This window comes from Danio rerio, chromosome 12 (assembly GCF_052040795.2).
Source record: "Danio rerio strain M-AB ecotype USA chromosome 12, GRCz13ab, whole genome shotgun sequence".
NCBI classification, from domain to species: domain Eukaryota; kingdom Metazoa; phylum Chordata; class Actinopteri; order Cypriniformes; family Danionidae; genus Danio; species Danio rerio.
This window is the reverse complement of record NC_141032.1, coordinates 19,368,329-19,390,344: the sequence shown is the minus strand read 5'-3', so window position 1 is coordinate 19,390,344 and position 22,016 is coordinate 19,368,329. Positions and strand designations below refer to the sequence as shown.

The window sequence follows — 22,016 nt, the reverse complement described above, 5'->3', positions numbered from 1 at the left end:
GGCCAAAGTGTGTGTTTATATGTGTCTGCGGCGATGTGGTAATGTACTCACAAGAACCCACGTCTCCTTGCAGCTGGAGGATTTGGGGAACTGGCATGGTTAAAACCACTACGTCAAACCGCTCTGGAGCTCCTTCTTTGCGACACACTTCCCAGCCAGAGTCTTTCCGGTGAATGTGAGTGACGTGTCGGTTGTAGAAAACCTCTGCTCCTGCTTGAGTGCGGAAGGGCACAGTTGGCAATGTTGCACAAGGAGCAAAAAAAGAGACAAAAAACAGAGAGAAACAGAAAAGAATATATAAAAGTCAAGCAGAAAGAAAAGAATTATTGAGAAGTCAAGATTTAGTTTAGGCGCATGCAAAGAGCTTTAATGAATTACTCATTTTAGAAAAAAAGATATTTTGGAAAGAATAAACAAACCAAACAATTGCATAAAAAATCCATCAGAATTAGCTTACAATGTGTACAATGTATTTTTAAATCGCTTAAAAGAACAGTTTCCCCATAATTAACTCACCCACAAGCCATCATTGATGTAGTTTTATGACTTTTTTCCTGTCAAACGAACACAGTCTGAGTAGTTTTAAATTTTGTCCTGGCACTTCCATGTTGTATAATGGTGTTAGCTAGTGACTTTTATTATTAAGCTTCCAGAAATGTATAATTCATTCTTTAATTTTCTTTTCGGCTTAGTCTTTTCATTAATCTGGGGTCATCACAGCGGAATGAACTAACAGCTTATCCAGCATATGTTTTACGCAGCGGATGCCCTTCCAGCTGCAACCCATGAATGGGAAACATCCATACACTCTCATTCACACACAAACACTACAGACAATTTAGCCAACCCAATTTATCAATAACGCATGGCTTTGGACATCTGGGGGAAACCAGAGCACCCGAAGGAAACCCACGCCAACATGCAAACTCCACACAGCACCATATATCAATATACAATGCAATACTTTCTCCATTTGCATTTGTACACAGCACCTTATAACCAGTATATTTATAATAAACCTGTACATACAATTCAAAATCCAGATTTTTTGACTAACTGCATCTCGGTTTAATGTTTATGGTATTTCTTTTTTCCACATTTATTTTGTGTTGTCAGTTGTCACTTTATGTACACTGGTAGCTTCTGTAGACAAAACAAATTTCTTGTGTGTGTGAAGCACACTTGGCAATAACTCTGATTCTGATTCTGAGATAACGCACCATGTCATAAAGCGTGAATCATTTCCGACCGTTTTCTTGAATATGACAATGAGTTCACTGCACTCAAATGGCCTATACAATCACCAGATCTCACTTCAATAGAGCACCTTTGGGAGGTGGTGGAACAAGAAATGCGTATCATGGATGTGCAGTCGACAAATCTGCAACAACTGTGTGATGCTTTCATGTGAATATGGACCAAAATCTCTGAGGAATATTTCCAGTACCTTGTTGAATCTTTGTCATGAAGAATTAAGGCAGTTCTGAAGGCAAAAGTTCCAAGGGTACAACCAGGTACTAGTAAGGTGTACCTAATAAAGTGGCCGGTGAGTGTAAATCAAATAAGTTAGTCGCACAAAAAGTGCATTCGGCCGCCACCAGAAGTCACCAATTGGGGTTTAAAATTTAAAAATGTAATGATTTCTGTTACAAAAAACAAACGGTGCATTTAAGAGTTCATATTTCCCTACTAGTATATTAAAGGGCACCTATGGTGAAAAATCTACTTTTCAAGCTGTTTGGACATACATGTCTGTAAGTATAGTGTATATATTGTCATATTGGGGTGAAATAAAAAGAACCAGTCCATTTTTAAAAATTGAACAACATAAAAACGGGGGACCAATGGGAGCGGTTTTTAGATCGACTGCAACTTTAAGTAGGAGTGTGGTCCCCCCGCCCACCAATATTGATTGAAAGCTGCGCACATTAACACGTCTCCGTAGTAATGCATAAAATTATATTGAAAAGACAGGACGAGCGCAAAGCAACCGGGAATAAAAGGTCTGTTCAGTTTGCTAGGATCAATCATCATCAGACGTGATCAAAAGTGAGTTTTACAAGTTTAACATGTTTTAAAACGTGTGCACGTGTGTAATGAAGTACAGCCATTCACTTCAGATTCACTTCATCAGCACAGCCGCGTGTCTTTCTCACTGTCTATCTCTGTGTGTGTCTGCGCTATGTATATGTATGTGTGTGTCTGTGTGTCTGACTGTCTACGCTATGTATTTGTGTGTGTGTGTCTGCACTACGTGTCTGTGGTATGTGTGTGTGTCTACGCTATGTATGTGCGTGTGTGTCTGCGCTACGTGTATGTGCCGTGTGTGTGTGTGTGAGTGTGTGTGTGTGTGTGTGTGTGCGTGTGTATGTCTGCGTGTCTACGCTATGTATGTGTGTGTGTGTGTGTGTCTGCGCTACGTGTCTGTGCTATGTGTGTGTGTGTCTTCCTGTCTACGCTATGTATGTGCGTGTGTGTCTGCGCTACGTGTCTGTGCTATGTGTGTGTGTGTCTGCCTCTCTACGCTATGTATGTGCATGTGTGTCTGCGCTACGTGTCTGTGCTATGTCTGTGTGTGGTGTGTGTGTTTGCGTGTCTGTGCTGTGTGTGCGTGAACTCATTTTTGCAACTCCACAAAAAATGCATCAAATACTGATTGGTAAAGTTCTTACTGTAGTATTTCTCACAAACGTTACGTGAGATCTGCTTCCTGAGGCAGCCGTGATAACGATTGAGGCATGTTGCTGACAGGGACGTGGGAACGGTGGGCGGGGATGACTCGCCTTAAAGGCCCAGTGCAAAGAAACAGCAACAACCTTTACCCAGCTATAATACAGACACTTCAAACTGCTATAATAAATACTCTGATGGGTTTTTTGAGCTGAAACTTTACAGAAACATTCTGGGGACACAAAAGACTTAAAATAAATATGAAAAAAGGGGTAACCTATGTGCCCTTTAAAATCGCTAAGAGATAATATAACATTCGAAAAACAGAGGGCGAGAAGTACCCGGATGACCTACTACTTCTGATGAGATCCAACGGATGCTACACTATCCCATGATGCCATACGAGATATTTCATGAATGGGAGTGAAGCCATGCAACTGATACAGGTAGGTCACATGATAATGACAAAAATGGCAGATTCAGTATATACCAATTTTATTCACATTACTCATATTCATACAATTCACACAAACATACTTTTCTAACGGTCATGTACTGTAGTATATTCAAATTCTAATGTAGTACCTACTCAAGTATAAAGCGATTTCAGACACAGCCATAGATCCACCTCATATGACATACGCTAATCCCATGGCAGCATACGAGTTCATTTTATGATCAATTTCTGCATGTTTGGAAACGTCAAAATAAAAGCCACTGTCCAACAGTTTGATGTAGCATGGAGTCAGGAAAAAAAAATGCAAAACTAATCAAACTGTTTGTCTGACAAAAAAAGTAATATACTGTACATGAGGATGGCTTGAGGGTAAGTACATTATGGGGTAATTTAGATTTTTGGGTGAACTATTCTTTTAAGGTGACAGAACAATGCTGAGAGCAGGATATGTAATGAACACCAGAGAAAAGGTTAAAAATAGAGTGTAAATACACACAATTCACTTTTCACTAAAATCCCTTAATGCTTTGCTGATGTTTGAAGAACTGTTGTTTCCCAATGTTGCTCCACACATTAAAGCAGTTCCATCTGACTGCTGCTTTTTGTTCTGTGTTCCAGCACATGCAAAACATCAAAACATCCTGAACTGTTTCTGAAGTCTCAGTCAGATTATTGACTAAGAGCCGTGATCTTTGAGTTCATAAATCAGCTTGAAATCAGCCTGGCCAAATTCTTCTGCGATCTCTCTAGGAACCAAGAAAGATTTCTAGAAAGGTAAGACTAAGGAGGAACAACAACAGCTGGACGACTCGGGTCTTGCTGACCCAAAAATAATTTTTGGCAGCACATTTCTGTCATTAAATAGCTGATGAAAAACAGCTGCTTTATGAACAGCGATAAAATCGGTTATTAAATCTTGCTTCTATGACTTTGTAAATATATAAAAAGCATTACACTGTTAAATTTCTCTCTTAAAAAAAATACTTTAAGGCAACAATGGACTGTTTTTTTTGCTCTGTTATTACACATCTTTATTAAAATGGAGATATTTATATTGTAATTACTCTTTTAATAAAATAAAGTGCCTGGTGCTTCTAAAGAAAAACTGTTTGCATGGCTTTAAAGACTCTAACTCTTATGCTCACAAAGGCTCCATTTATGTGATTAAACAGGAAAATTATTTTTGAATTTGTTTTTGTAGTGTTTAGTTTTTTAAACCGTATGTTCTGCTTTCACTTCAACTCTATTCAAGTTCTAGTTTTTAATACATTTCGATTTTATTCTTAAGCTCTAGTTATTTTAGTTTTAAATTACACTACATAAACATTTTAAATGTTTACCTCCCTTGTTGTTTGCCTTGCCCTATTTTATTCTCCATAGTTAATTGAAAGAAGACATTTAATTCTTTTACAATTATTATTGAGAATTTTCCATATTTTTTTCCATACAGTAAATGAAACCACGTACAAGAACAGTTAGCCTAATCTTATTAAAAATAACATACAGTTGAAGTCAGAATTATTAGCCCCCTTTTATAAGGCATGAAAAGACCTTTCTTTATATTAGGTCACAAAACTGGATGAAGTTGAGTTAATAAAGCATACTATATATATTATATTAGTATATGCCTGAATCACAATATATAAATGTTGATTTGAATAGTTTATTAATCATTTACTAACTCATTCTGATTTTTTTTAAAAACCCCAACTCTTCTTAAATAAAAATGATTTTTAAATGTAATAATTAAGTCATGAAAAATTAATCAGTAACAAATTATGAAAGTCAAGAATAGAGCATTTGTACCTGCCATTATATATTGCTTGTTAACGTCTATTAATAAAGAGTCAATGATTAACAAATAATGAATTCACTATTTGCTAATGCTTAATAGATGATTCACAGTGTGTAGTTGGTACAAAGTGTTACCATGTGGGTGGAATTTATTTTTAAACATTTTCAACTTCTTTAAACAAAAATAATATTTTTGTGATGATACTGGTAACTTGTGATTTTTGGTCACTATTGACCTTTCGCGATTGTTTTAGAACATCCGTTTCAGTCGCCTATGGGAGAAATCACTAGGAATAATAAACGGCAGAAAACGGTCAAACTACTTGCTCTACAAACAAATATTTGCATGACTATACAGACCAAGTAGAATAATATAATAAGAGAATATCAGTTTGCAACATCAAACAACAAACGAGGAGTTTCAAAAAGATTCAAATGGCTGTGCCCGCTCGTCAGCTAAGAATAAGGTGAATAAGGCCCGATCCAAATCATATGTCATTGCGATCTCTTGCTTCATACAGTATGAGATTAGGCGTTCGTGACTGCTGTAGTTATTCCAGTTGTGTTATTTTTTGGTATTTATTTTCAGGAAATCACTGAAGGCATATATTAGGTTATCATAACGATCTACCGTGGCAATAAGATCGTAACTGTACTTTGCATTTAACACAGTGGCCATATTCATCTATATAAACACACAAAACAACATTAACATTATAGCAGACACTGTAAAAAGCTCATTCTCAGCCATTATACAATTTTGACAGGGTATTCGAGTGTCATTGAGTGTCAAAACTGTTGTAGGAGTGTTGTACAGGAGTTATTATTATAGATCGCAAAATTTAGGGGTTTTTATTTTAGCGTTTTTTTTTTTTTTTTTTTAAGCATGACGGTAAAACATGAATGCAGTTATGAATATATTAAAACATATATTTGTTTGTTCTAATACTAACACTAATTTGTGGATCTCATTACTTCTGGGTGTAGCTGTAGTTGTGGCTGGTGTATTCTGGGAAATTTTCTTTAACCTTGGTTTCGAGTGTGGTCCAGAAAATTCTTCATTTGAACGGGTATCTACCCCTTCCCCTTAGCCCTATGGCTTCAAGCTAAAAAGAATTGGGACACCCCTACCCCTTCATGGGAATGCGCAAACTGAAAGGTAGTGGTAAGGGGAAGGGCTAAGCGGTAGAATTGGGATTGGGCCTAATCATGATATTTAGTACACTGAAGCAACGGATTCTTTGGTACCTTGAAATTATGGATTCAGGAAACACCATATCGCTGAACTATGTTTGTAACAACAAAACTTGCTACAGTATCTTAGAGTAGTTGGTTAGTGAAACAGAAAAAAGTTTTGGGAAAAAGAAGAAGTCAAATGACCTACAGTACAGTGTATACCTGACTCTTTGAGATAGTGTTTGACGATGGAGGAGACCCCATGAGGCGTCACATAGTTCACCATTCCTTCTTCCTTTACCATCAGGCCTTCAACAGGAGCACTGAGGGGTTTTAAAATGTCTTGCGCTAGGAGTTCTTCATAAAAGCTGGAAATACAAGAAAATGCATTAGTTACAACAAGAAAAAAACTATTTTCACATAATCTAATAAATTAATTAAATAAATAAATAAATAAATAAATAAATAAATAAATAAATAAATAAATAAATAAAAGCAAGAAGTAGCCCACCTGCTGTGAATTTGAGCATAGTACTGTGTGGCACTGATGTATTGAGCTCCAAGATCAACCGAGCAAGAAGGATTGTTTGGACTTCTGCTTGTGGACATTCTACCCCCTATAACATTAATGCAAAAACATCTTAATCCTACTCATAATATAATCATGATTTTTAGTAGTAGAGACAAATAAAACATCTGAAATGAAAACCTATAGTTATTAATAAAAATAAGATTGATTACATCACAATTGCACAAACGTATCCATAAAGGTGCTTTAGGAAGACAGTAACAACAAAACTGATCAATTTATTATGTGTGTACCATATATGGTGTCATCATTTACTCTCCCTTCACTTCCAAACTTGTTTCTTTCTTTTGTTGAACACTATAGAAGATATTTAAAAGAAAGCTGAAAAGCTGTAACCTCTGACTAGTGTTTGTTTATTCTACTGTGGTTTTCAATAGTTACAGATTTTCAGCTTTCTTCATAATGTTTCCTTTTGTGTTCAAACAGAAGAAATAAACCACATGAGGGTAAGTAAATAGTGAGTAAATGTTCATTTTTCTGGGACATTTTCAGCATAGGGATTTTTTAACTAGAACAAATACTTTTACTTCGTCAAGCCTTTGTAGGAAAGCTGAATTTCTGAAGTCAGGCAGATTTATGTTACACTCTCAAAAAAAAAAAAAAAAATGTTAAAGTCTTGTACAAAAGAAGGTACAAACTATTAGGGGAGTATCTTTTTATGGAACAAAATTGTACCTTAAGACAAAGAAACTAATTTGTACCATTGCAGTTTGTACCTTTAATGACATTATTTGTACCATGAGAAATCAAGATGTACCTTTAATTTAACATTTACCTTTTTAAAACTTGCATGTACAATATTGTACCTTCATCAAAGGAACAAATCTGATCCATGAAGGTACCATTACAATGACAAGACACTTTGTACCTTAACAGTGTCAAATGTGTTCCTTCAAGAACTAACTAAAGGCATTTTTCTATATCCAAAACGCGCCAATTCATTTTCAATAAATAAAAAACAATGAAAACATTTTTAACAATACGTTTTTTTTAAAAGTTTCTTTTTGTGTAAAAACACCATTTCCATTTACAATAAAGAATAAAAAAATACTTTAACATAAATCAAAAGAGGCGAGGCAGTAGACAGTAGGTAGTGCTGTCGCCTCACAGCAAGAAGGTCGCTGGTTCGAACCTCGGCTCAGTTGGTGTTTCTGTGTGGAGTTTGCATGTTCTCCCTGCCTTCGCGTGGGTTTCCTCCGGGTGCTCCGGTTTCCCCCACAGTCTAAAGACATGCGGTACAGGTGAATTGGGTGGGCTAAATTGTCCGTAGTGTATGAGTGTGAATGTGTGTGTGTGAATGTTTCCCAGAGATGGGTTGCAGCTGGAAGGGCATCCGCTGCGTAAAAAACGTGCTGGATAAGTTTGCGGTTCATTCCGCTGTGGCGACCCCAAATTAATAAAGGTACTAAGCCGACAAGAAAATAAATGAATGAAAAGCCTTGTTTGAAAATGTTTAACATTTAAACCCTTGGACATTTAGATGAAAAAAGAATCATACTTAATCAAATAAAATTAGCTACATTCATTTTACAAAGTACCTCAACTAGAAATACAATTATATTTTAAATAGGATTGATTGTTATCTTTAACCTACATATCCAAAGTCTTTTTTTTTTCTTAATTCACCAACCCCATTTAATCCACCGTGTTATTTGATGTGGGCGTGACCTGTCAAAGGGCAAAGTTCAAACTTCACGATCAGGTTTTTCATCATTGTACGTTGGTTGAAATACAGTGACGAACTGCCCAATTTGGGCTTTCATGCAAAAGTGCATATTACGAAAATATAGGGTATAATAAAATGTAGTTACGTCATTTTGCCCATTTTCTACTCATGTTTATAAGGTCACCAGCGTGGTTAACCTTAATGAATGAAAGTTGGCTGCATACAGCTGATCCAAAGATTAAAACTCACGAGACGTACACCACTCTATAAGTGTTTTAAATCAGCATATAAAAAAAGCATTATGTGTGTCAAAATAGATAAGATGCTAACCTGCACCGCGAGATTTGTCCCACACGACTATATTAACTTTGTTTGGCAGTTCCCTCCTCAGCAGACAGGCACATAAACTACCTGTGAGTCCAGCCCCAACTATAAGAACTCGGGACATTTTTAGAAAATGTGAATAAACAACTGTTTGAGGTAGAAAAGCAAAGCGTTCGCGCTTGTCTGAAGATCTTACACGATTTATTGTACTGTCCCTTTAAGTATTATGAAAGCCTGAAGTGTTTTTTGTTGGCCAACCAAAGCATAACCCTTGGTTATTTCATATTTGAGTGATACATATGCAGAATAGCCAAGCATCAGATAATAAACATAATAAAGCGTTATGTCTGTTTTAAATCTACATTAAAAATAACATCACCATCTTCATTTGTTAATAAGCAATACTTATAATAAATTCAAATTATTTTCAATCGTAGGGGACACAAGTAATCAATGAAGCAAAAGCACAGTTTATTTCATTTAATTTTATTTAAAGACGACCCTTTGCAGTAACTAGTAAAGACGTCAATTTGATAAATATCAAATAAATTGCTTTACTTCGCTTGCTTCCTTAAAATCGAAAAAGAAGCAGCCACATGCATGAATCTTCTTCAGGAATCGAGGTTGATTGATTAAAGGCGTTTTTAAAACAGTGATCAAGCCATGATGTCACTGTCAGCTGATGCTAAAGCATTTTGATCGCCATCAGTGTGGTCAGGACTCACGCTTCACACATTTCAGGTTGCTGAGAGCTTAACCAAAGTTGTTGGGTAAGTTGAGTTTTTTCGTATTGCATGTTTAGGACCTTATTAACGAACGAGGTATCAGATAGTTGGTTTCGAAGAGTTTAAAACGAATTGTTTATGTGCTGTACAGAATGAAGTAGTAGTGGTCAGTAATCAATACATTTGCCATGAACGACTTATGAAGTGCGCGAACTTACCATGTACGTTAACATAATGTGATTTAACCGCGTTGTTTGCACTGTGCGAATTCTCGTGCTTTCGTAACACATTTTGTTATTCTAAAAGTACCTGTCATTTAAACATGTACTAAATTCCCAAGGTTACTTAATGACTTATGAAGAATTTTTATCACATTTTAATTATCATGTATTCCATAAAGAATTTGCATTGGTCTTTGCTGCTATTCCCTTATGTATTGTCTCACTATGTAAAAGTTACTCATATTCAGGAAATATCTCTTTGTTACACCCTTAAGATATACTGTGTGGGAAAATTTGTATTTCTTTTCACCAAAATAAGGCCGTATACGTTCCTTATTTCACTCACCCATAATTAGTAAACCCTACATAATTTCTTATTGGTCTGGGTTCATCAGAGATTTAATCTGGAAAAGGTATGGTTGTTGCCTAACAAATTCTTTATTAAAAACAAATTTAAAGAGGTCTCATTTAAAATCCTGCATAAATAATACCCTGTCAAACATTTTTTTCTCCCAAGTTTAGACAGGAAATAGATCAAAACTGTTTATTTTGTTTGTCACAGACAAAAACTGCCGCATATGTTTTGGAATTGCCACTTCTGAAAGAAAATATGGTACGAGATGACCAATTTCATAAATTAAAAATTATTGCCAAGTTTTCGTTTAGAATACCAACATGTTATTTTGGGGTTTTTGAAGTACAACAAAAAATAAAGAACGAAGCTTATGTTATTAATCTTTTGATAATACAAAGTACCATATTTACAGATGCAAATTTATTAACCAAAAACCATTTTATCCTACTATACTAACTGAATTAAAACATTATACAAACAACATAAAGCAAAGCACTAATAAATAAGCCATCAAAACCGCTTTTTTACTGGAAACCTTTAAGATCTTGTAAATTCACAAGACCCTTGTCTGTTAGTATGTGTACTTACACATTGTCTTATATGTTTGTTTCTGTACACCCCTGCCATTTTTCATTCCGTCTTGCATTGTTCTAAAAGTCGTTCTTTAAGTAAAAAAAAAAACTCATTTAAAACCATTCAGATGTGCTACTTGAATTACTTTTTCTTTGAGTGAACGCGGAGTTGTAAAATTAAACCTTACTTTATCGATATGATGCATAATTAAAGTGGACCCAAATACAATTTTCATTATGTAGGATTGTTTACATTTAAGTAAATAAAAAGGTGAACATTTTCCAACCTGATATCATAAACCACTGTGTTTAGCAATAATAACTTTGACCGGTTATTTTGTCTGAGCAAACAAGGATTTTGCTGCACCTTGTGTTTTTTATGGTATGCTTACTTTAGAGTCAAAAGGTGCATATTGGGCAACATGTGAACTGATTGCTGCAAAAGATAACCATATAGCTTTTAAACTATTTTGTATAGTGTGTGTTGAGATATTCTGTATGTTTTTTTTTTCTGCATTCAACAGAAAGATGTCATGGCTGGTGTTGTCTTTGGTAATACTTACATCTGGACTGGTTCAGTATGGCCAGTCGGCTCTGGATGGGACAGGATTGGACCCCGAAGTTAACATGAACATTGTAAGTATATATAGCCTGTAATATGACACATTTAGGCAAATTGAGTGCTAACTTTATTATGCAATAAGTTCAGGTTTTGCCCTTTTGTGGCAAAATGTGTATCTCAAAAAAGGCAAAAAAAAAAAGGCGTATCTCAAAAAAGGCAAATAACAATGTCTGGATAACATTCAAACATGAGTTGAAAACTAACAAAAATAATCTATTTATATAGCAAAAGCGTATGTTCTGATAGTATGTAATGTATTTCCAATCACTATAACAGCTTAGCATACACTAAAAATTTATGTTTGCTGCTTGTTAAAACTACTTATTTAAAATGAGCAGAAACACAATTCGGATGCTACTATTCGGTGCCATTTTAGGGTAGTAGGTCTCTTAACTGTCTCTGAATTTTTTTTTACATTTTACAGGATTTTATCACTTCAGTTGAATGAGCACTTCTTAAACAACTGTGTAAGAAAAATATACTGGTCCAGCTCAGGATATTACGATTTAGCATTTTTTTCCGAATTTTCACATGTAACACGGGTCAAATGTCCCCCCCCGTTACTGAACATTCTTCTGTCTTTTAAAAGGTGTTTAAAATAAATAGTTACTGTAATATTTACATTTTCTAAGACCTTTCTAGTGAGCTGTCTCTTACTTTAACCTGCAATAGTATTTTTTAAAAGGTTTTACTAAACAAGATTTATTTAAAAAAAGACTTGTTATGATGTATGGAATGTTGTAAATTGAATGTATTACATTCAGTGTATATAATATATAAACCCTGTTTTTAAGTGACTTCATTTTGTCAGTTCTTCAGAAGTAACCAGAAAAACGAGTGTAATATATGTTGATTTTATTTAATTAACATGAAACAACTACATCGTTAACAGGTTGGAAAGGGCAGTAACTGGATGGACACAAAGTAACAGGGTGGACATTACAACAAGAACTAAGGCAGCTTGTTTGCCACACCCTCATTCGATTATCAATAACAAAATGATGGTTAAAGAATTATCAAAAAGAAAAAAAAAAAAACGCAACATTTTTCAATGTTACATCACATCAATTGTCAAAAAAACAAATAAAATACAAGGAACATGTTAAATTACATACAGATAGTACAGTAAAAATAGTGAAATACTAAAAGTTAGGTTAATACTAAAGTAGGTTAATAATAATGAATAGCAATACCATGGGTAAAAATGGGTAACAGATTAGACAAGTTATGATTCACCACAACAGAAAACTACTCTGAAATGTTAAAAATAAAATAAGGTAAAAGAGTGAGACTAACTTTGCATCTTGTTGACAATTTCTCTCCCTAATTGTGAGAATTTCTAAAAATCACATGACTAGAGGAGCAATCAGTGGGCATTTTATGTCATCAAAGTAATAGTGGGTGGGGGGTGGCATTCATTTCTGGGACACGTTTATTTAAAGGTTTTACTAATAGGTTTTAATTATTTTTTTAAAAATATAGTATTTGGTGAGATTAATTATACATATAACAATACAAATTCAATAAAAAGTCTAATTATAGTTTTATAAGTTATATTTGTAACTGAACATGAGCATCCTGTACACCTGTGACATGGCAATTCAGCTACTTGCACTGAAATCAGAGTAAATATTTATAATGTAATTTCATTTTGAGCACTTATCATTGTGTCCTGTTGTGTAAATGGGATACTCCTATCAGACAAGCTTTAAGGATTTTTAAATTGCATTTTTAAATATTCTGTGCCATATAATGCTTTGGGGACACAAATGGCACCGAATAGTAGGAATGACCCATTCTTGAGATTAGTTTGTGACAACTTAATTGTTTTATGTTCACTCCATTTAAGTATGTTGAATTAACTTAATGAATTTGTGTTGGGACAACATGAATGAATTGTGTGGAACCCTGCATTTTTTACAGTGTAACGTATTGTAGACTACCTACATGTACACCAAAATGCAATTTTCAATGGTCACTCCATATCTCCAAATAATACAGTATGATAGAATATATATATATATAATTTCTTCAATTTTATCAAATAGGCCCTGCTGTTAAAATGAATAGAAGACTTATTATACAATGCAATGACGATTAAGAGAGCACAAATAGACATTCCTCAAATACAAGTTCTTTAATTCCAGTATTTTTTGTTTTCAAATGTTACTAACAAGTTATTCAAGTTATTCACGAATTTACATTACTTAATAAAATCAAAAGACAAATGACGGATATTTTTGAAATTATACTAAAAGACTTTTTACTTGACAAAAAACCCTGTATATTATCAATCAGGTGATAGATCAAGTCACTTTTACTTTTGTTGTCACTTATTGTCACTTTTATCACTTTATACCAGAGATGCCCAAAGTAGCGGGCCCAAAGTTGGCCCATGGTAATCTTTGATTTGGCCCACCATCCCATCTGAGAAAAGAGGGAGAATGTTGGGGGTAATGCCTTTAATACACATTGTAATTTGTAGTTGTAAACTCTTTGTTTGTTTTTTATTTTAATTTACACAAATCACATGCTGTGAATGATTTCAATGTTCTTTTTTAAACATACTGTTGCTCAATGGATGGACCATAATTTAGGAGTCCTCGGTGAGCAAATCATGCCAAAGGCAGGTGCAGCTTGACTATTGTATTCGCATTTAAAGGGCACCTATGGTAAAAAATCTACTTTTCAAGCTGTTTGGACAGATCTGTGTGTTGGTATAGTGTATAGATACTGGGCTGATATGAACACACCCAGTCCTTTTTTTTCCAATTTAACTATAAAAAAAGGGTCGGCCAATTGGAGCTGTTTTCAAATCGATCGCACCATTACGTAGGTGTGCGATCCCCCCGCCCACCGAATTGATTGACAGCTGCGCGCATTAACATGTTCCGGTAGTCACGTGTCAACAAGACCAGGCAGACATACACAAAGCAACCGGGAATAAAAGGTCTGTTCTGTTCGCTAGGATCAGCAATCATCATCAAATGTGATTAAGAGTAAGTTTCACATGTTTAAAGTGTTTTAAAACAGAGATGTGTGTAATTAATTACAGCGTTTTACTTCAGCTTTACTTCATCAGCACAGCCGCGTGTCAGAACAATTATAAAAGAAGACGCTTCAATCCCGGTTTGTGGAAGTTAAATCAGGTTTATTTTGTACATTAGCATAACAGATATCCACACAGTACTTGAGGTTAGCCTTAACTAAGCTAAGTGCGCTCTGTCTGCCTGCCTGTCTGCGTGTGTGTGTGTGTGTGTGTGTCATCTGCGGTGTGCGTGTGTATCTGTGTGTGTGTGTGTTAACTTCGTAACGATATTGTGTGTGACTCATCAATGCAACTTCACAATACTGATTAGTAAAGGTTAGTTCTTACTGTAGTATCTCACAAACGCTACGTGAGACCTTCCTTTAAGTCTGTCTGTTGTCTGACGCAGCTGAGGGAGGAGGCATGTAGAAATAGTAGGCGGGAAAGACTCGTCTTAAAGGCGCAGTACGACAAAACCACCCCCTGCTGGAAATCAGTATGAAACAGCATCTTGTAAAAGGTATAATGAAAAATCTGATGGGTATTTTGATCTGAAACTTTATATACACATTCTAGAGACGTAAAAGACTAATATTAAATCTGAAAAAGGGGTAACCTAGGTGCCCTTTAACTCCATTGTGTTATACATGAAATTTTTATGTTTTCGTTATAATGGGTTAATAATAAAAAAAGTAAAATATATATACAGTATAATGCATTAGTTAATATGATTAAAGTAATGTTTTCTATTTATTTTGAAATAATTGAGGAAATTATCCATGGCAACTTTGCAATACAGTTTGATATATTTACCTTCGGCCCACAGGCTTCAATCAAGTTTGGTTTTGTAAGAAAAAGTTTGGGCATCCCTGCTTTATACAAAGTACTGCATGTTTGTGTCAAAGCTGCTCTGCATGGCTGAACTGGAAAAGGATAAAAAGCCACCGCAATATTTCAGCTTGTGGAGTGTATTTCATATTTTAGCCTGCCAGCAGAGTTGTGGTAAATGCTGGTGTAGATCTAGGACGATTAGAAGAACTGATTTAGTTGTTCAGTACTAATGTCACTGTTGAAGGATGCTTCAGAGAAGATCGACTCCACCAACCCCAACCAAACAACCCAGAGACAACAGTGTCTAGAAATTAAAAGTCCATCAATTGATGGAAATGTAGATTTGGTGTTTCACAAAATGTTCTGTCAAGTTGTTATAATTTAGTAATATTAGGCTGACAATAATTACTTGGGGAAAAAAACTACCCTACTTAAGATATTTGCTGGCAAAATGCATATATTTATAAGACATAAAAATAATAAAAACTGTTCATCACAATCAACTTGCTGGCTTTATCATATGTCATTTCATATTACGCCTGTGCTGAACTTTGCACTATATTTGCAATATTATTTCCAGTTCCCTGTTTTGACATGTGTTCTAGAGAGAAGTGGATTCATTAGTTGACCATTTCTATAACGAATTGCAATTTGCACTTTGTCCTTTTGCTGTGGCTTTGGGAGCTACATTCAGAGCACATTATAATGTTATTACTGTAGCCTTTGGATCAAAAAGGGAAGAGAAACATTATTCATCAGTTATTAATTTTTTTTTAATAATCAAGTTCAGCAGCTTTATGCATTTCTCACAGAAAAAAGGGGTATTGTACTTTAAGTGACATTAACGCACTTTCATACTGATGTGGTTGGATATGAATCAAGACTTCTTGGTTTAAATAATCCTATCCCATAATCATTGTTTGAAAATTTGCACAGGTCAGGAATTTATTTGCAGAAATGCTGATAAGAGAGTAAACTGTTAGTTTTAATGTAATAGCTGGGTTTTGTATGCTGTTTCACATATTTGCCTTAACAAGTAGATTATCAAACTGTAAAAATGCCTCACTTGGGCTGTGCTCAAAAGTACTTAAAATAAAATTGCCCAAAAATGAAAATTCTGTTTTAGGTTTCTTTTTTCCATTTAAAACAGAATAAGAAAAATACACTTTTCTATATATATATTCATATTGCAGTGCCAACATCTTTCAAAATACATAAAGGACAAAAGCAATATATGTCAGCAACATTCAATGTCTTCTGAAAACATACAAAAGCCAAACAAAACTGCTTTTGTACTCCAAGGAAAACATAAAAACGTTTGTTAATTTGAGATGTTTTTTCTTAATTTAAAGTTACATTGTAACTGAATTTGAAACAGATTTGTGGTAGATTTGTAATTTGTAATAGATATTGTTACAAATTACAAAAGGGCAATTACTTGATTCTATTGGTTATGGAGGCAGATCTGAATGTGGGCTTACAGTTATTAATAAGAAATGGATGAACTTTAAGCAGATAAAATGACGGTATGATGACATTTGATATTGAACTTATGATATTTGTAAAATTTTTAAATTAGGAGGTCCAAAAAAATTAAGTGCATGCATGAATCATTCGCAATAAGATATATAACATGCATTTAAAAACAGGTCACATGAGTTTTTTAGACCCTCTAGCTGTCATCGCCCCACATGTGTGATATTTTTAAGTAAACATAAATATGACCTTATCTTGACATACTTATCTTATGCTTACTTTATATCATATATACTTTTAAGTGTATAGTTAAAATATGTTATAATAATGTTATTATAACATTATATGTTATAGTATGATATAAAAGTAACCTTAACTGGCATACTGAGGCATATACAGGGTGCGTCGTGGGACTAGGAGGGAGTGGGGGGAAGCCAGTTGGTGGTTAGCAAAAATTTTATACATTTTATTTTAACTTATTAGAATTACCTAATTTTATTTATAACCTACAGAAAAAAACAGTCATAGTGGGGGTGGCTCAGTGGTTAGTGGTTTGCTGGGCCAGTTGGCATTTCTGTGTAGAGTTTGCATGTTCTCCCCATGTTCGTGTGGGTTTCCTCCAGGTGCTCTGGTTACTCCCACTGTCCAAAGAAATGCACTATAGGTCATTCATTCATTTTCTTGTCGGCTTAGTCTCTTTATTAATCCAGGTTCGCCACCGCGGAATGAACCGCCAACTTATTCAGCAAGTTTTTACGCAGCGGATGCCCTTCCAGCCGCAACCCATCTCTGGGAAATGCGCTATGGGTGAATTGGGTAAACAAAATTGGCCATAGTGAATGAGTGGTTGAATGAGTGTGTATGGGTGTTTCCCAGTACTGGGTTGCAGCTGGAAGTCGGCGGTTCATTCTGATTTGGCGACCCATGATAAATAAAAGGACTAAGTTGAAGGACACATACAAATAAATAGCCATAAGTCTTTCATTTGTTTTCTCCCTAGAATTGTGACCCCTGGGGTGTTCAGAATAATAAACCATCAGTTACAGCCAATTGATTTTATGGCATCAGGTCATTGTTTACAGCACTCATGTATATTAAAAATAAACACAGGCCATAACTGAACATGAAGTATGATCTTCTCGTGGCGGTCTCCAAAATTAAACCAAGAATATATTGTGCTGTAAATATTGTGCCAACCAGTCTCATTAGGCGAGGCTACACTCTAAAAAACATTGATTTATTTATTTAACCCTATGGTTGAGTTAAAAATATTTGGTGCTTCGTTGGGTTATTTTTAACCTTTAGTGGGTTATTTATTAATAACTCAACCAGGAGTGCGATTTTGAAAACTATTGTTAGCCAATTAAGGTCGCAAGTTCTGTTGTTACAAACATAGTTCGTTAATTTGGCATTTCCCAAATCCATTGTTCCAACAAACATTCGCAAAATTGCACCGTAAACTTGAATGCTTGCAACAAAACCAAGAAACATAGTTCCTGGTTTTGTTCTATTCCTAGTCATCCCTTATGCCCAATTGGCCATATTTGGAATGATCTTTTTTAAAGCAATAAAGTCATCTCTCTCAGGTGTAATTTGCTTTCAAAGATTTAGCAATCTTCATGTTTACAATTGCGTTTTTTACATAGTGCACTTTGAAAACATTGATGTCATTTTGTACAAAGCCGTGGCTTGGACGAAAGCTATAGGCAACCTATTATTTAAAAGCGATGTGTTACGTCTCCAAAGCTTGTGAAAACAAAAAACGTAGCATACATTAATGATTTTAATTTATATTAGGTTATATGTTGAGTATTTGTACTGTATATGACATGGGTTTGAACTGGTTAGAAGTCATTTTCAAAAGTCATTTTCAAAGAGGCAGTGGCGCAGTAGGTATTGCTGTCGCCTCACAGCAAGAAGGTCGCTGAGTCGCTGGTTCGAACCTCGGCTCAGTTGCTGTTTCTGTGAGGAGTTTGCATGTTCTCCCTTCCTTCGTGTGGGTTTCCTCCGGGTGCTCCGGTTTCCCCCACAGTCCAAAGACATGCGGTACAGGTGAATTGGGTAGGCTAAATTGTCAGTAGTGTATGAGTGTGTGTGTAAATGTGTGTGTTGTTTTTTTCCAGAGATGGGTTGCGGCTGGAAGGGCATCCGCTGCGTAAAGACTTGCTGGATAAGTTGGCGGTTCATTCCGCTGTGGCGACCCCGGATTAATAAAATGACTAAGCCGACAAGAAAATTAATAAATGAATAATAATTTTCATCATCTTAATAATATTAATTTTATTATTAAAGTAGGATTCAGTTCCTAATAAATAATAAATATTACATTTCATTTTTTTAATGAACAGCCTCACTGTTTATTAAATTGATTTTTATACGAGATTAGAATACGGGTGTTAGCTTTTGTAAGTGATTTTATTTTTTAAAATAGAATATGGAATGTTCTCAATAATATTTTTAGAGTAAACACAGGCTCTTTGTGTGGCATTTACATATATTTCAATTCATATGGAAAGCAAGTGCCATAAGCACTATATATATGTACATATATATAATTGCCATAGGTGCCATATGCATTAATATATATATATATATATATATATATATATATATATATATATATATATATATATATATATATATATATATATATATATATATAAATTTAAAAAAAAAAAAATATATATATATATATATATATATATATATATGTGTGTGTGTGTGTGTGTGTGTGTGTGTGTGTGTGTGTGTGTGTGTATGTATGTATGTATGTGTGTGTGTGTATATATATATAAATGTGTGTGCAAAACAATTTGCACTAATAAATTATGGGGTTCTTCTCTAAAGAAGTTGTTTCCACACCATACATCATTATGGTACGTTATGAATGACTAATGTGGTTTAAATGATGGATCTGCGACAGAGAAACTACGATTTTTGGGAAACACTTGTCAATACATTGTTCTTTTGCCAAACAATGCATTGTACTATGATAGTTCAGCTGTGAGTTACGTCATTGCTTGGGAAAAGCACCCCAGTTGGGTTAAATATTGGGTGTTTTGTTGGGTTATTATTTAAACTTTATTGGGTTATTTATTTATTTACTTAACCAATTGGATTAAAAATTTTGAATTTCAACAGTCAACTGATTTAACTCACACAGAACAGCTGTATTTTTATGCGTATGTAATGGATTTTTTGCATTATAAAGTTTATTTAAGCTCTAATGCAATAATATTGTTGTTATTTTTATCAACTTCTCGTGTTTTTTATATCCGTTTCACTGGCACTTTTAATTATTGAAGAAACACGGGCTTCGAAGGGCTTTGAAAGGTTCTGAATTGGAAATGGCTGCTAACATTCTGCACATCACCAGACCTATTTCCTCTTGCTTTTCATTTTTCCAACACACACATATTTCTGCCTAAAATAGGACAAATACCCCATCTCAGACAGAAAGGGAAAGAAAGGCACATCCCCCCAGTGCTTACCCTCCCCGTAATGTGTGTTGAGCCAGCAGTGGGTTTATCCTTAAGTGGCCTAAAGTAGAATGAGCAGACAGAAGACCCAGGGGGAGTGGGAAATTGCATAGCCTTTAATTATGCATGGGGAGATTGCATGGCAGGCCTGGAACCATCAAGCTCACACGGCTTCTTTGAAGTCTCTGATTATAATTTATCTCATATCTTGAGGAGGAGGAGCAGTGTGAATCCATACAGCTACAATAATTGTGCTCTTGAAAAGACAAATGACTAAACTAAGAATTTAAGCTGAACTGGTGTTTTCTATTTTCATTATGTTTAAAAATGCTGCCACACTGATCACATTTCTGGTAGACCGTGAAAGGAATGTACAGTAGCTATTCTTAAAAATATTTCATAGAAACAGAACAATGCTAGTGCTAGTTTGAAGTGTTGTATTGTTTAAAGAGAGAATGACTCACTTGAGTGTTTTATGGAGTTTCAATTATCTCACATAGACGTGCGTTTTTAAAGATTTCTCCATGCTGTCATGATTCACATGGACTTTTACTCGTGTTTATTGTTGTTTGTCTCTTACAGAGTGAAATTATCAGACACTGGGGTTACCCTGCTGAAGAATTTGAGGTGGTCACTGAAGACGGATACATCTTGAGCATCAACCGAATCCCACATGGAGTCAAAAACAAAAATGAAGGTAAGGTAGAAGTTTAGCTTGAGTGGCTAAAGATTTGAACAAGCCCATTCAAGCTTCTCTTCTGCTTGCGTTAGCGTGAATTATTAAAGATGTTCTTTCTCTCCTTACGTGGCCATGCGAAAGAGGAATCTCTGTAAGATGACCTCTGAATTCTCACCATTCACTGATTCACTATGCAGTCTTTATGAATTACACAATGAATGCACTGGGTGAGATGTCCGCATCTGAACCATAACATCTTCACATGCCTTGGTTTTTAATAGTCACGTAGCAATTTTAAAAAAAGGGGAAAGAAGTGTTTTTTTTTTTTTTTTTTCGATGAGTCAGTCCTCTGTGGAGAACAAGCTCCTGTAACAAGCTCATATAACGCAGCCCATGCTTGATGTCTTTGATGGGCTTTCTTCTGATGAAATACACTTCTCGTGATGCTGTGGGTTTGACAGAAGATACTGTTCCTTAAATTCATTATGTAAGCTTATTTTGTTTTGCTTTTATAGATGAAATGTTATAAAAGCAGGATCTGGTGGAAAATTGATTCTTAGATGTGTGTGTGTGTGTGTGTGTGTGTGTGTGTCATACACTTGTACAGCTCCCTTTATGAGGACTTCCCATAGACGTATTAATTTTTACTGTACAAACTGTATGTTCTATATTCCACCCAATCCCTTCCCCTAAAACCAATGCCCACAGGAAACAATCTGCAGTTTTACCGTTTTAAAATACTTCATCCAAACTCACATGAGATCATTAATCTCTTAAGTCCCAAGGTGTTTTTTACATGCATATTTTATTTTCATTAACTCTTTGCTATTTGGGCTAATTAGAACCTAATTAGAATAAAAACCTAGGTATCATCTTTTAATAGGATGTACTTTTAGAAAAAAAATGATGTCCATATATGTGGACTTGTCCGAATTTACATACAACCCTTTTTCCTGACTACATATAAAGTTTTTGAACATGTTCGCTTCCAGATTTCTTGCAGCACGGGAATAAATTTCCAAATAAAGCCTGAGAGCGGTCGGTATCTGGTGTAATTTGAACGGGGGTGGGGGTCTGACAATATCGCTCCCAACTCCCAAACGAGCACGCTTATATGTATATATTTGTGTAATTGAGAGGGTGTGATGCTGTGAATTGATAGCTTGATGCTGTCTATGTGTGTGTATGTGTTTGAGTGACTGAGTGAGTGAGTGAAAGAGAGAGAGAGAGAGAGAGAGCGTGATGCTGTGCATCGCTTGCTTGGTGCTGTGTGTGTGTGTGTGTGTGTGTGTGTGTGTGTGTGTGTGTGTGTGTGTGTGTGTGTTTATACAGGCTGTCTGGATTCTGTATCA

The 22,016-nt window shown here is 35.1% G+C and overlaps 2 protein-coding genes across 4 annotated transcripts in view; one reads left to right on the top strand and one right to left on the bottom strand.

Moving 5' to 3' along the window:
* Nucleotides 1–8,887, bottom strand: part of rnls (renalase, FAD-dependent amine oxidase) — a 184,622-nt gene extending 175,735 nt beyond the window's left edge. The window contains exons 1-4 of one of the 2 annotated variants that reach the window (XM_087274908.1): nt 8,683–8,887; nt 6,609–6,714; nt 6,320–6,465; nt 52–210 (exon numbers count right to left, since the gene is read on the bottom strand). In XM_087274908.1, the coding sequence (XP_087131034.1) occupies nt 52–210; nt 6,320–6,465; nt 6,609–6,714; nt 8,683–8,800 (529 nt within the window). In that variant the 5' untranslated portion in view covers nt 8,801–8,887. 2 annotated transcript variants of the gene reach the window in all.
* Nucleotides 8,888–9,350: 463 nt separating this feature from the next.
* The window catches only part of lipf (lipase F, gastric type), a 37,847-nt gene continuing 25,181 nt past the window's right edge, over nt 9,351–22,016 (top strand). Inside the window, exons 1-3 of one of the 2 annotated variants that reach the window (XR_015503364.1) lie at nt 9,351–9,446; nt 11,074–11,185; nt 20,568–20,682. Coding sequence is in view for 1 of the 2 variants with exons in the window: in NM_213404.1 (NP_998569.1) it covers nt 11,078–11,185; nt 20,568–20,682 (223 nt within the window). In the remaining variant the exon portion in view is untranslated. 2 annotated transcript variants of the gene reach the window in all.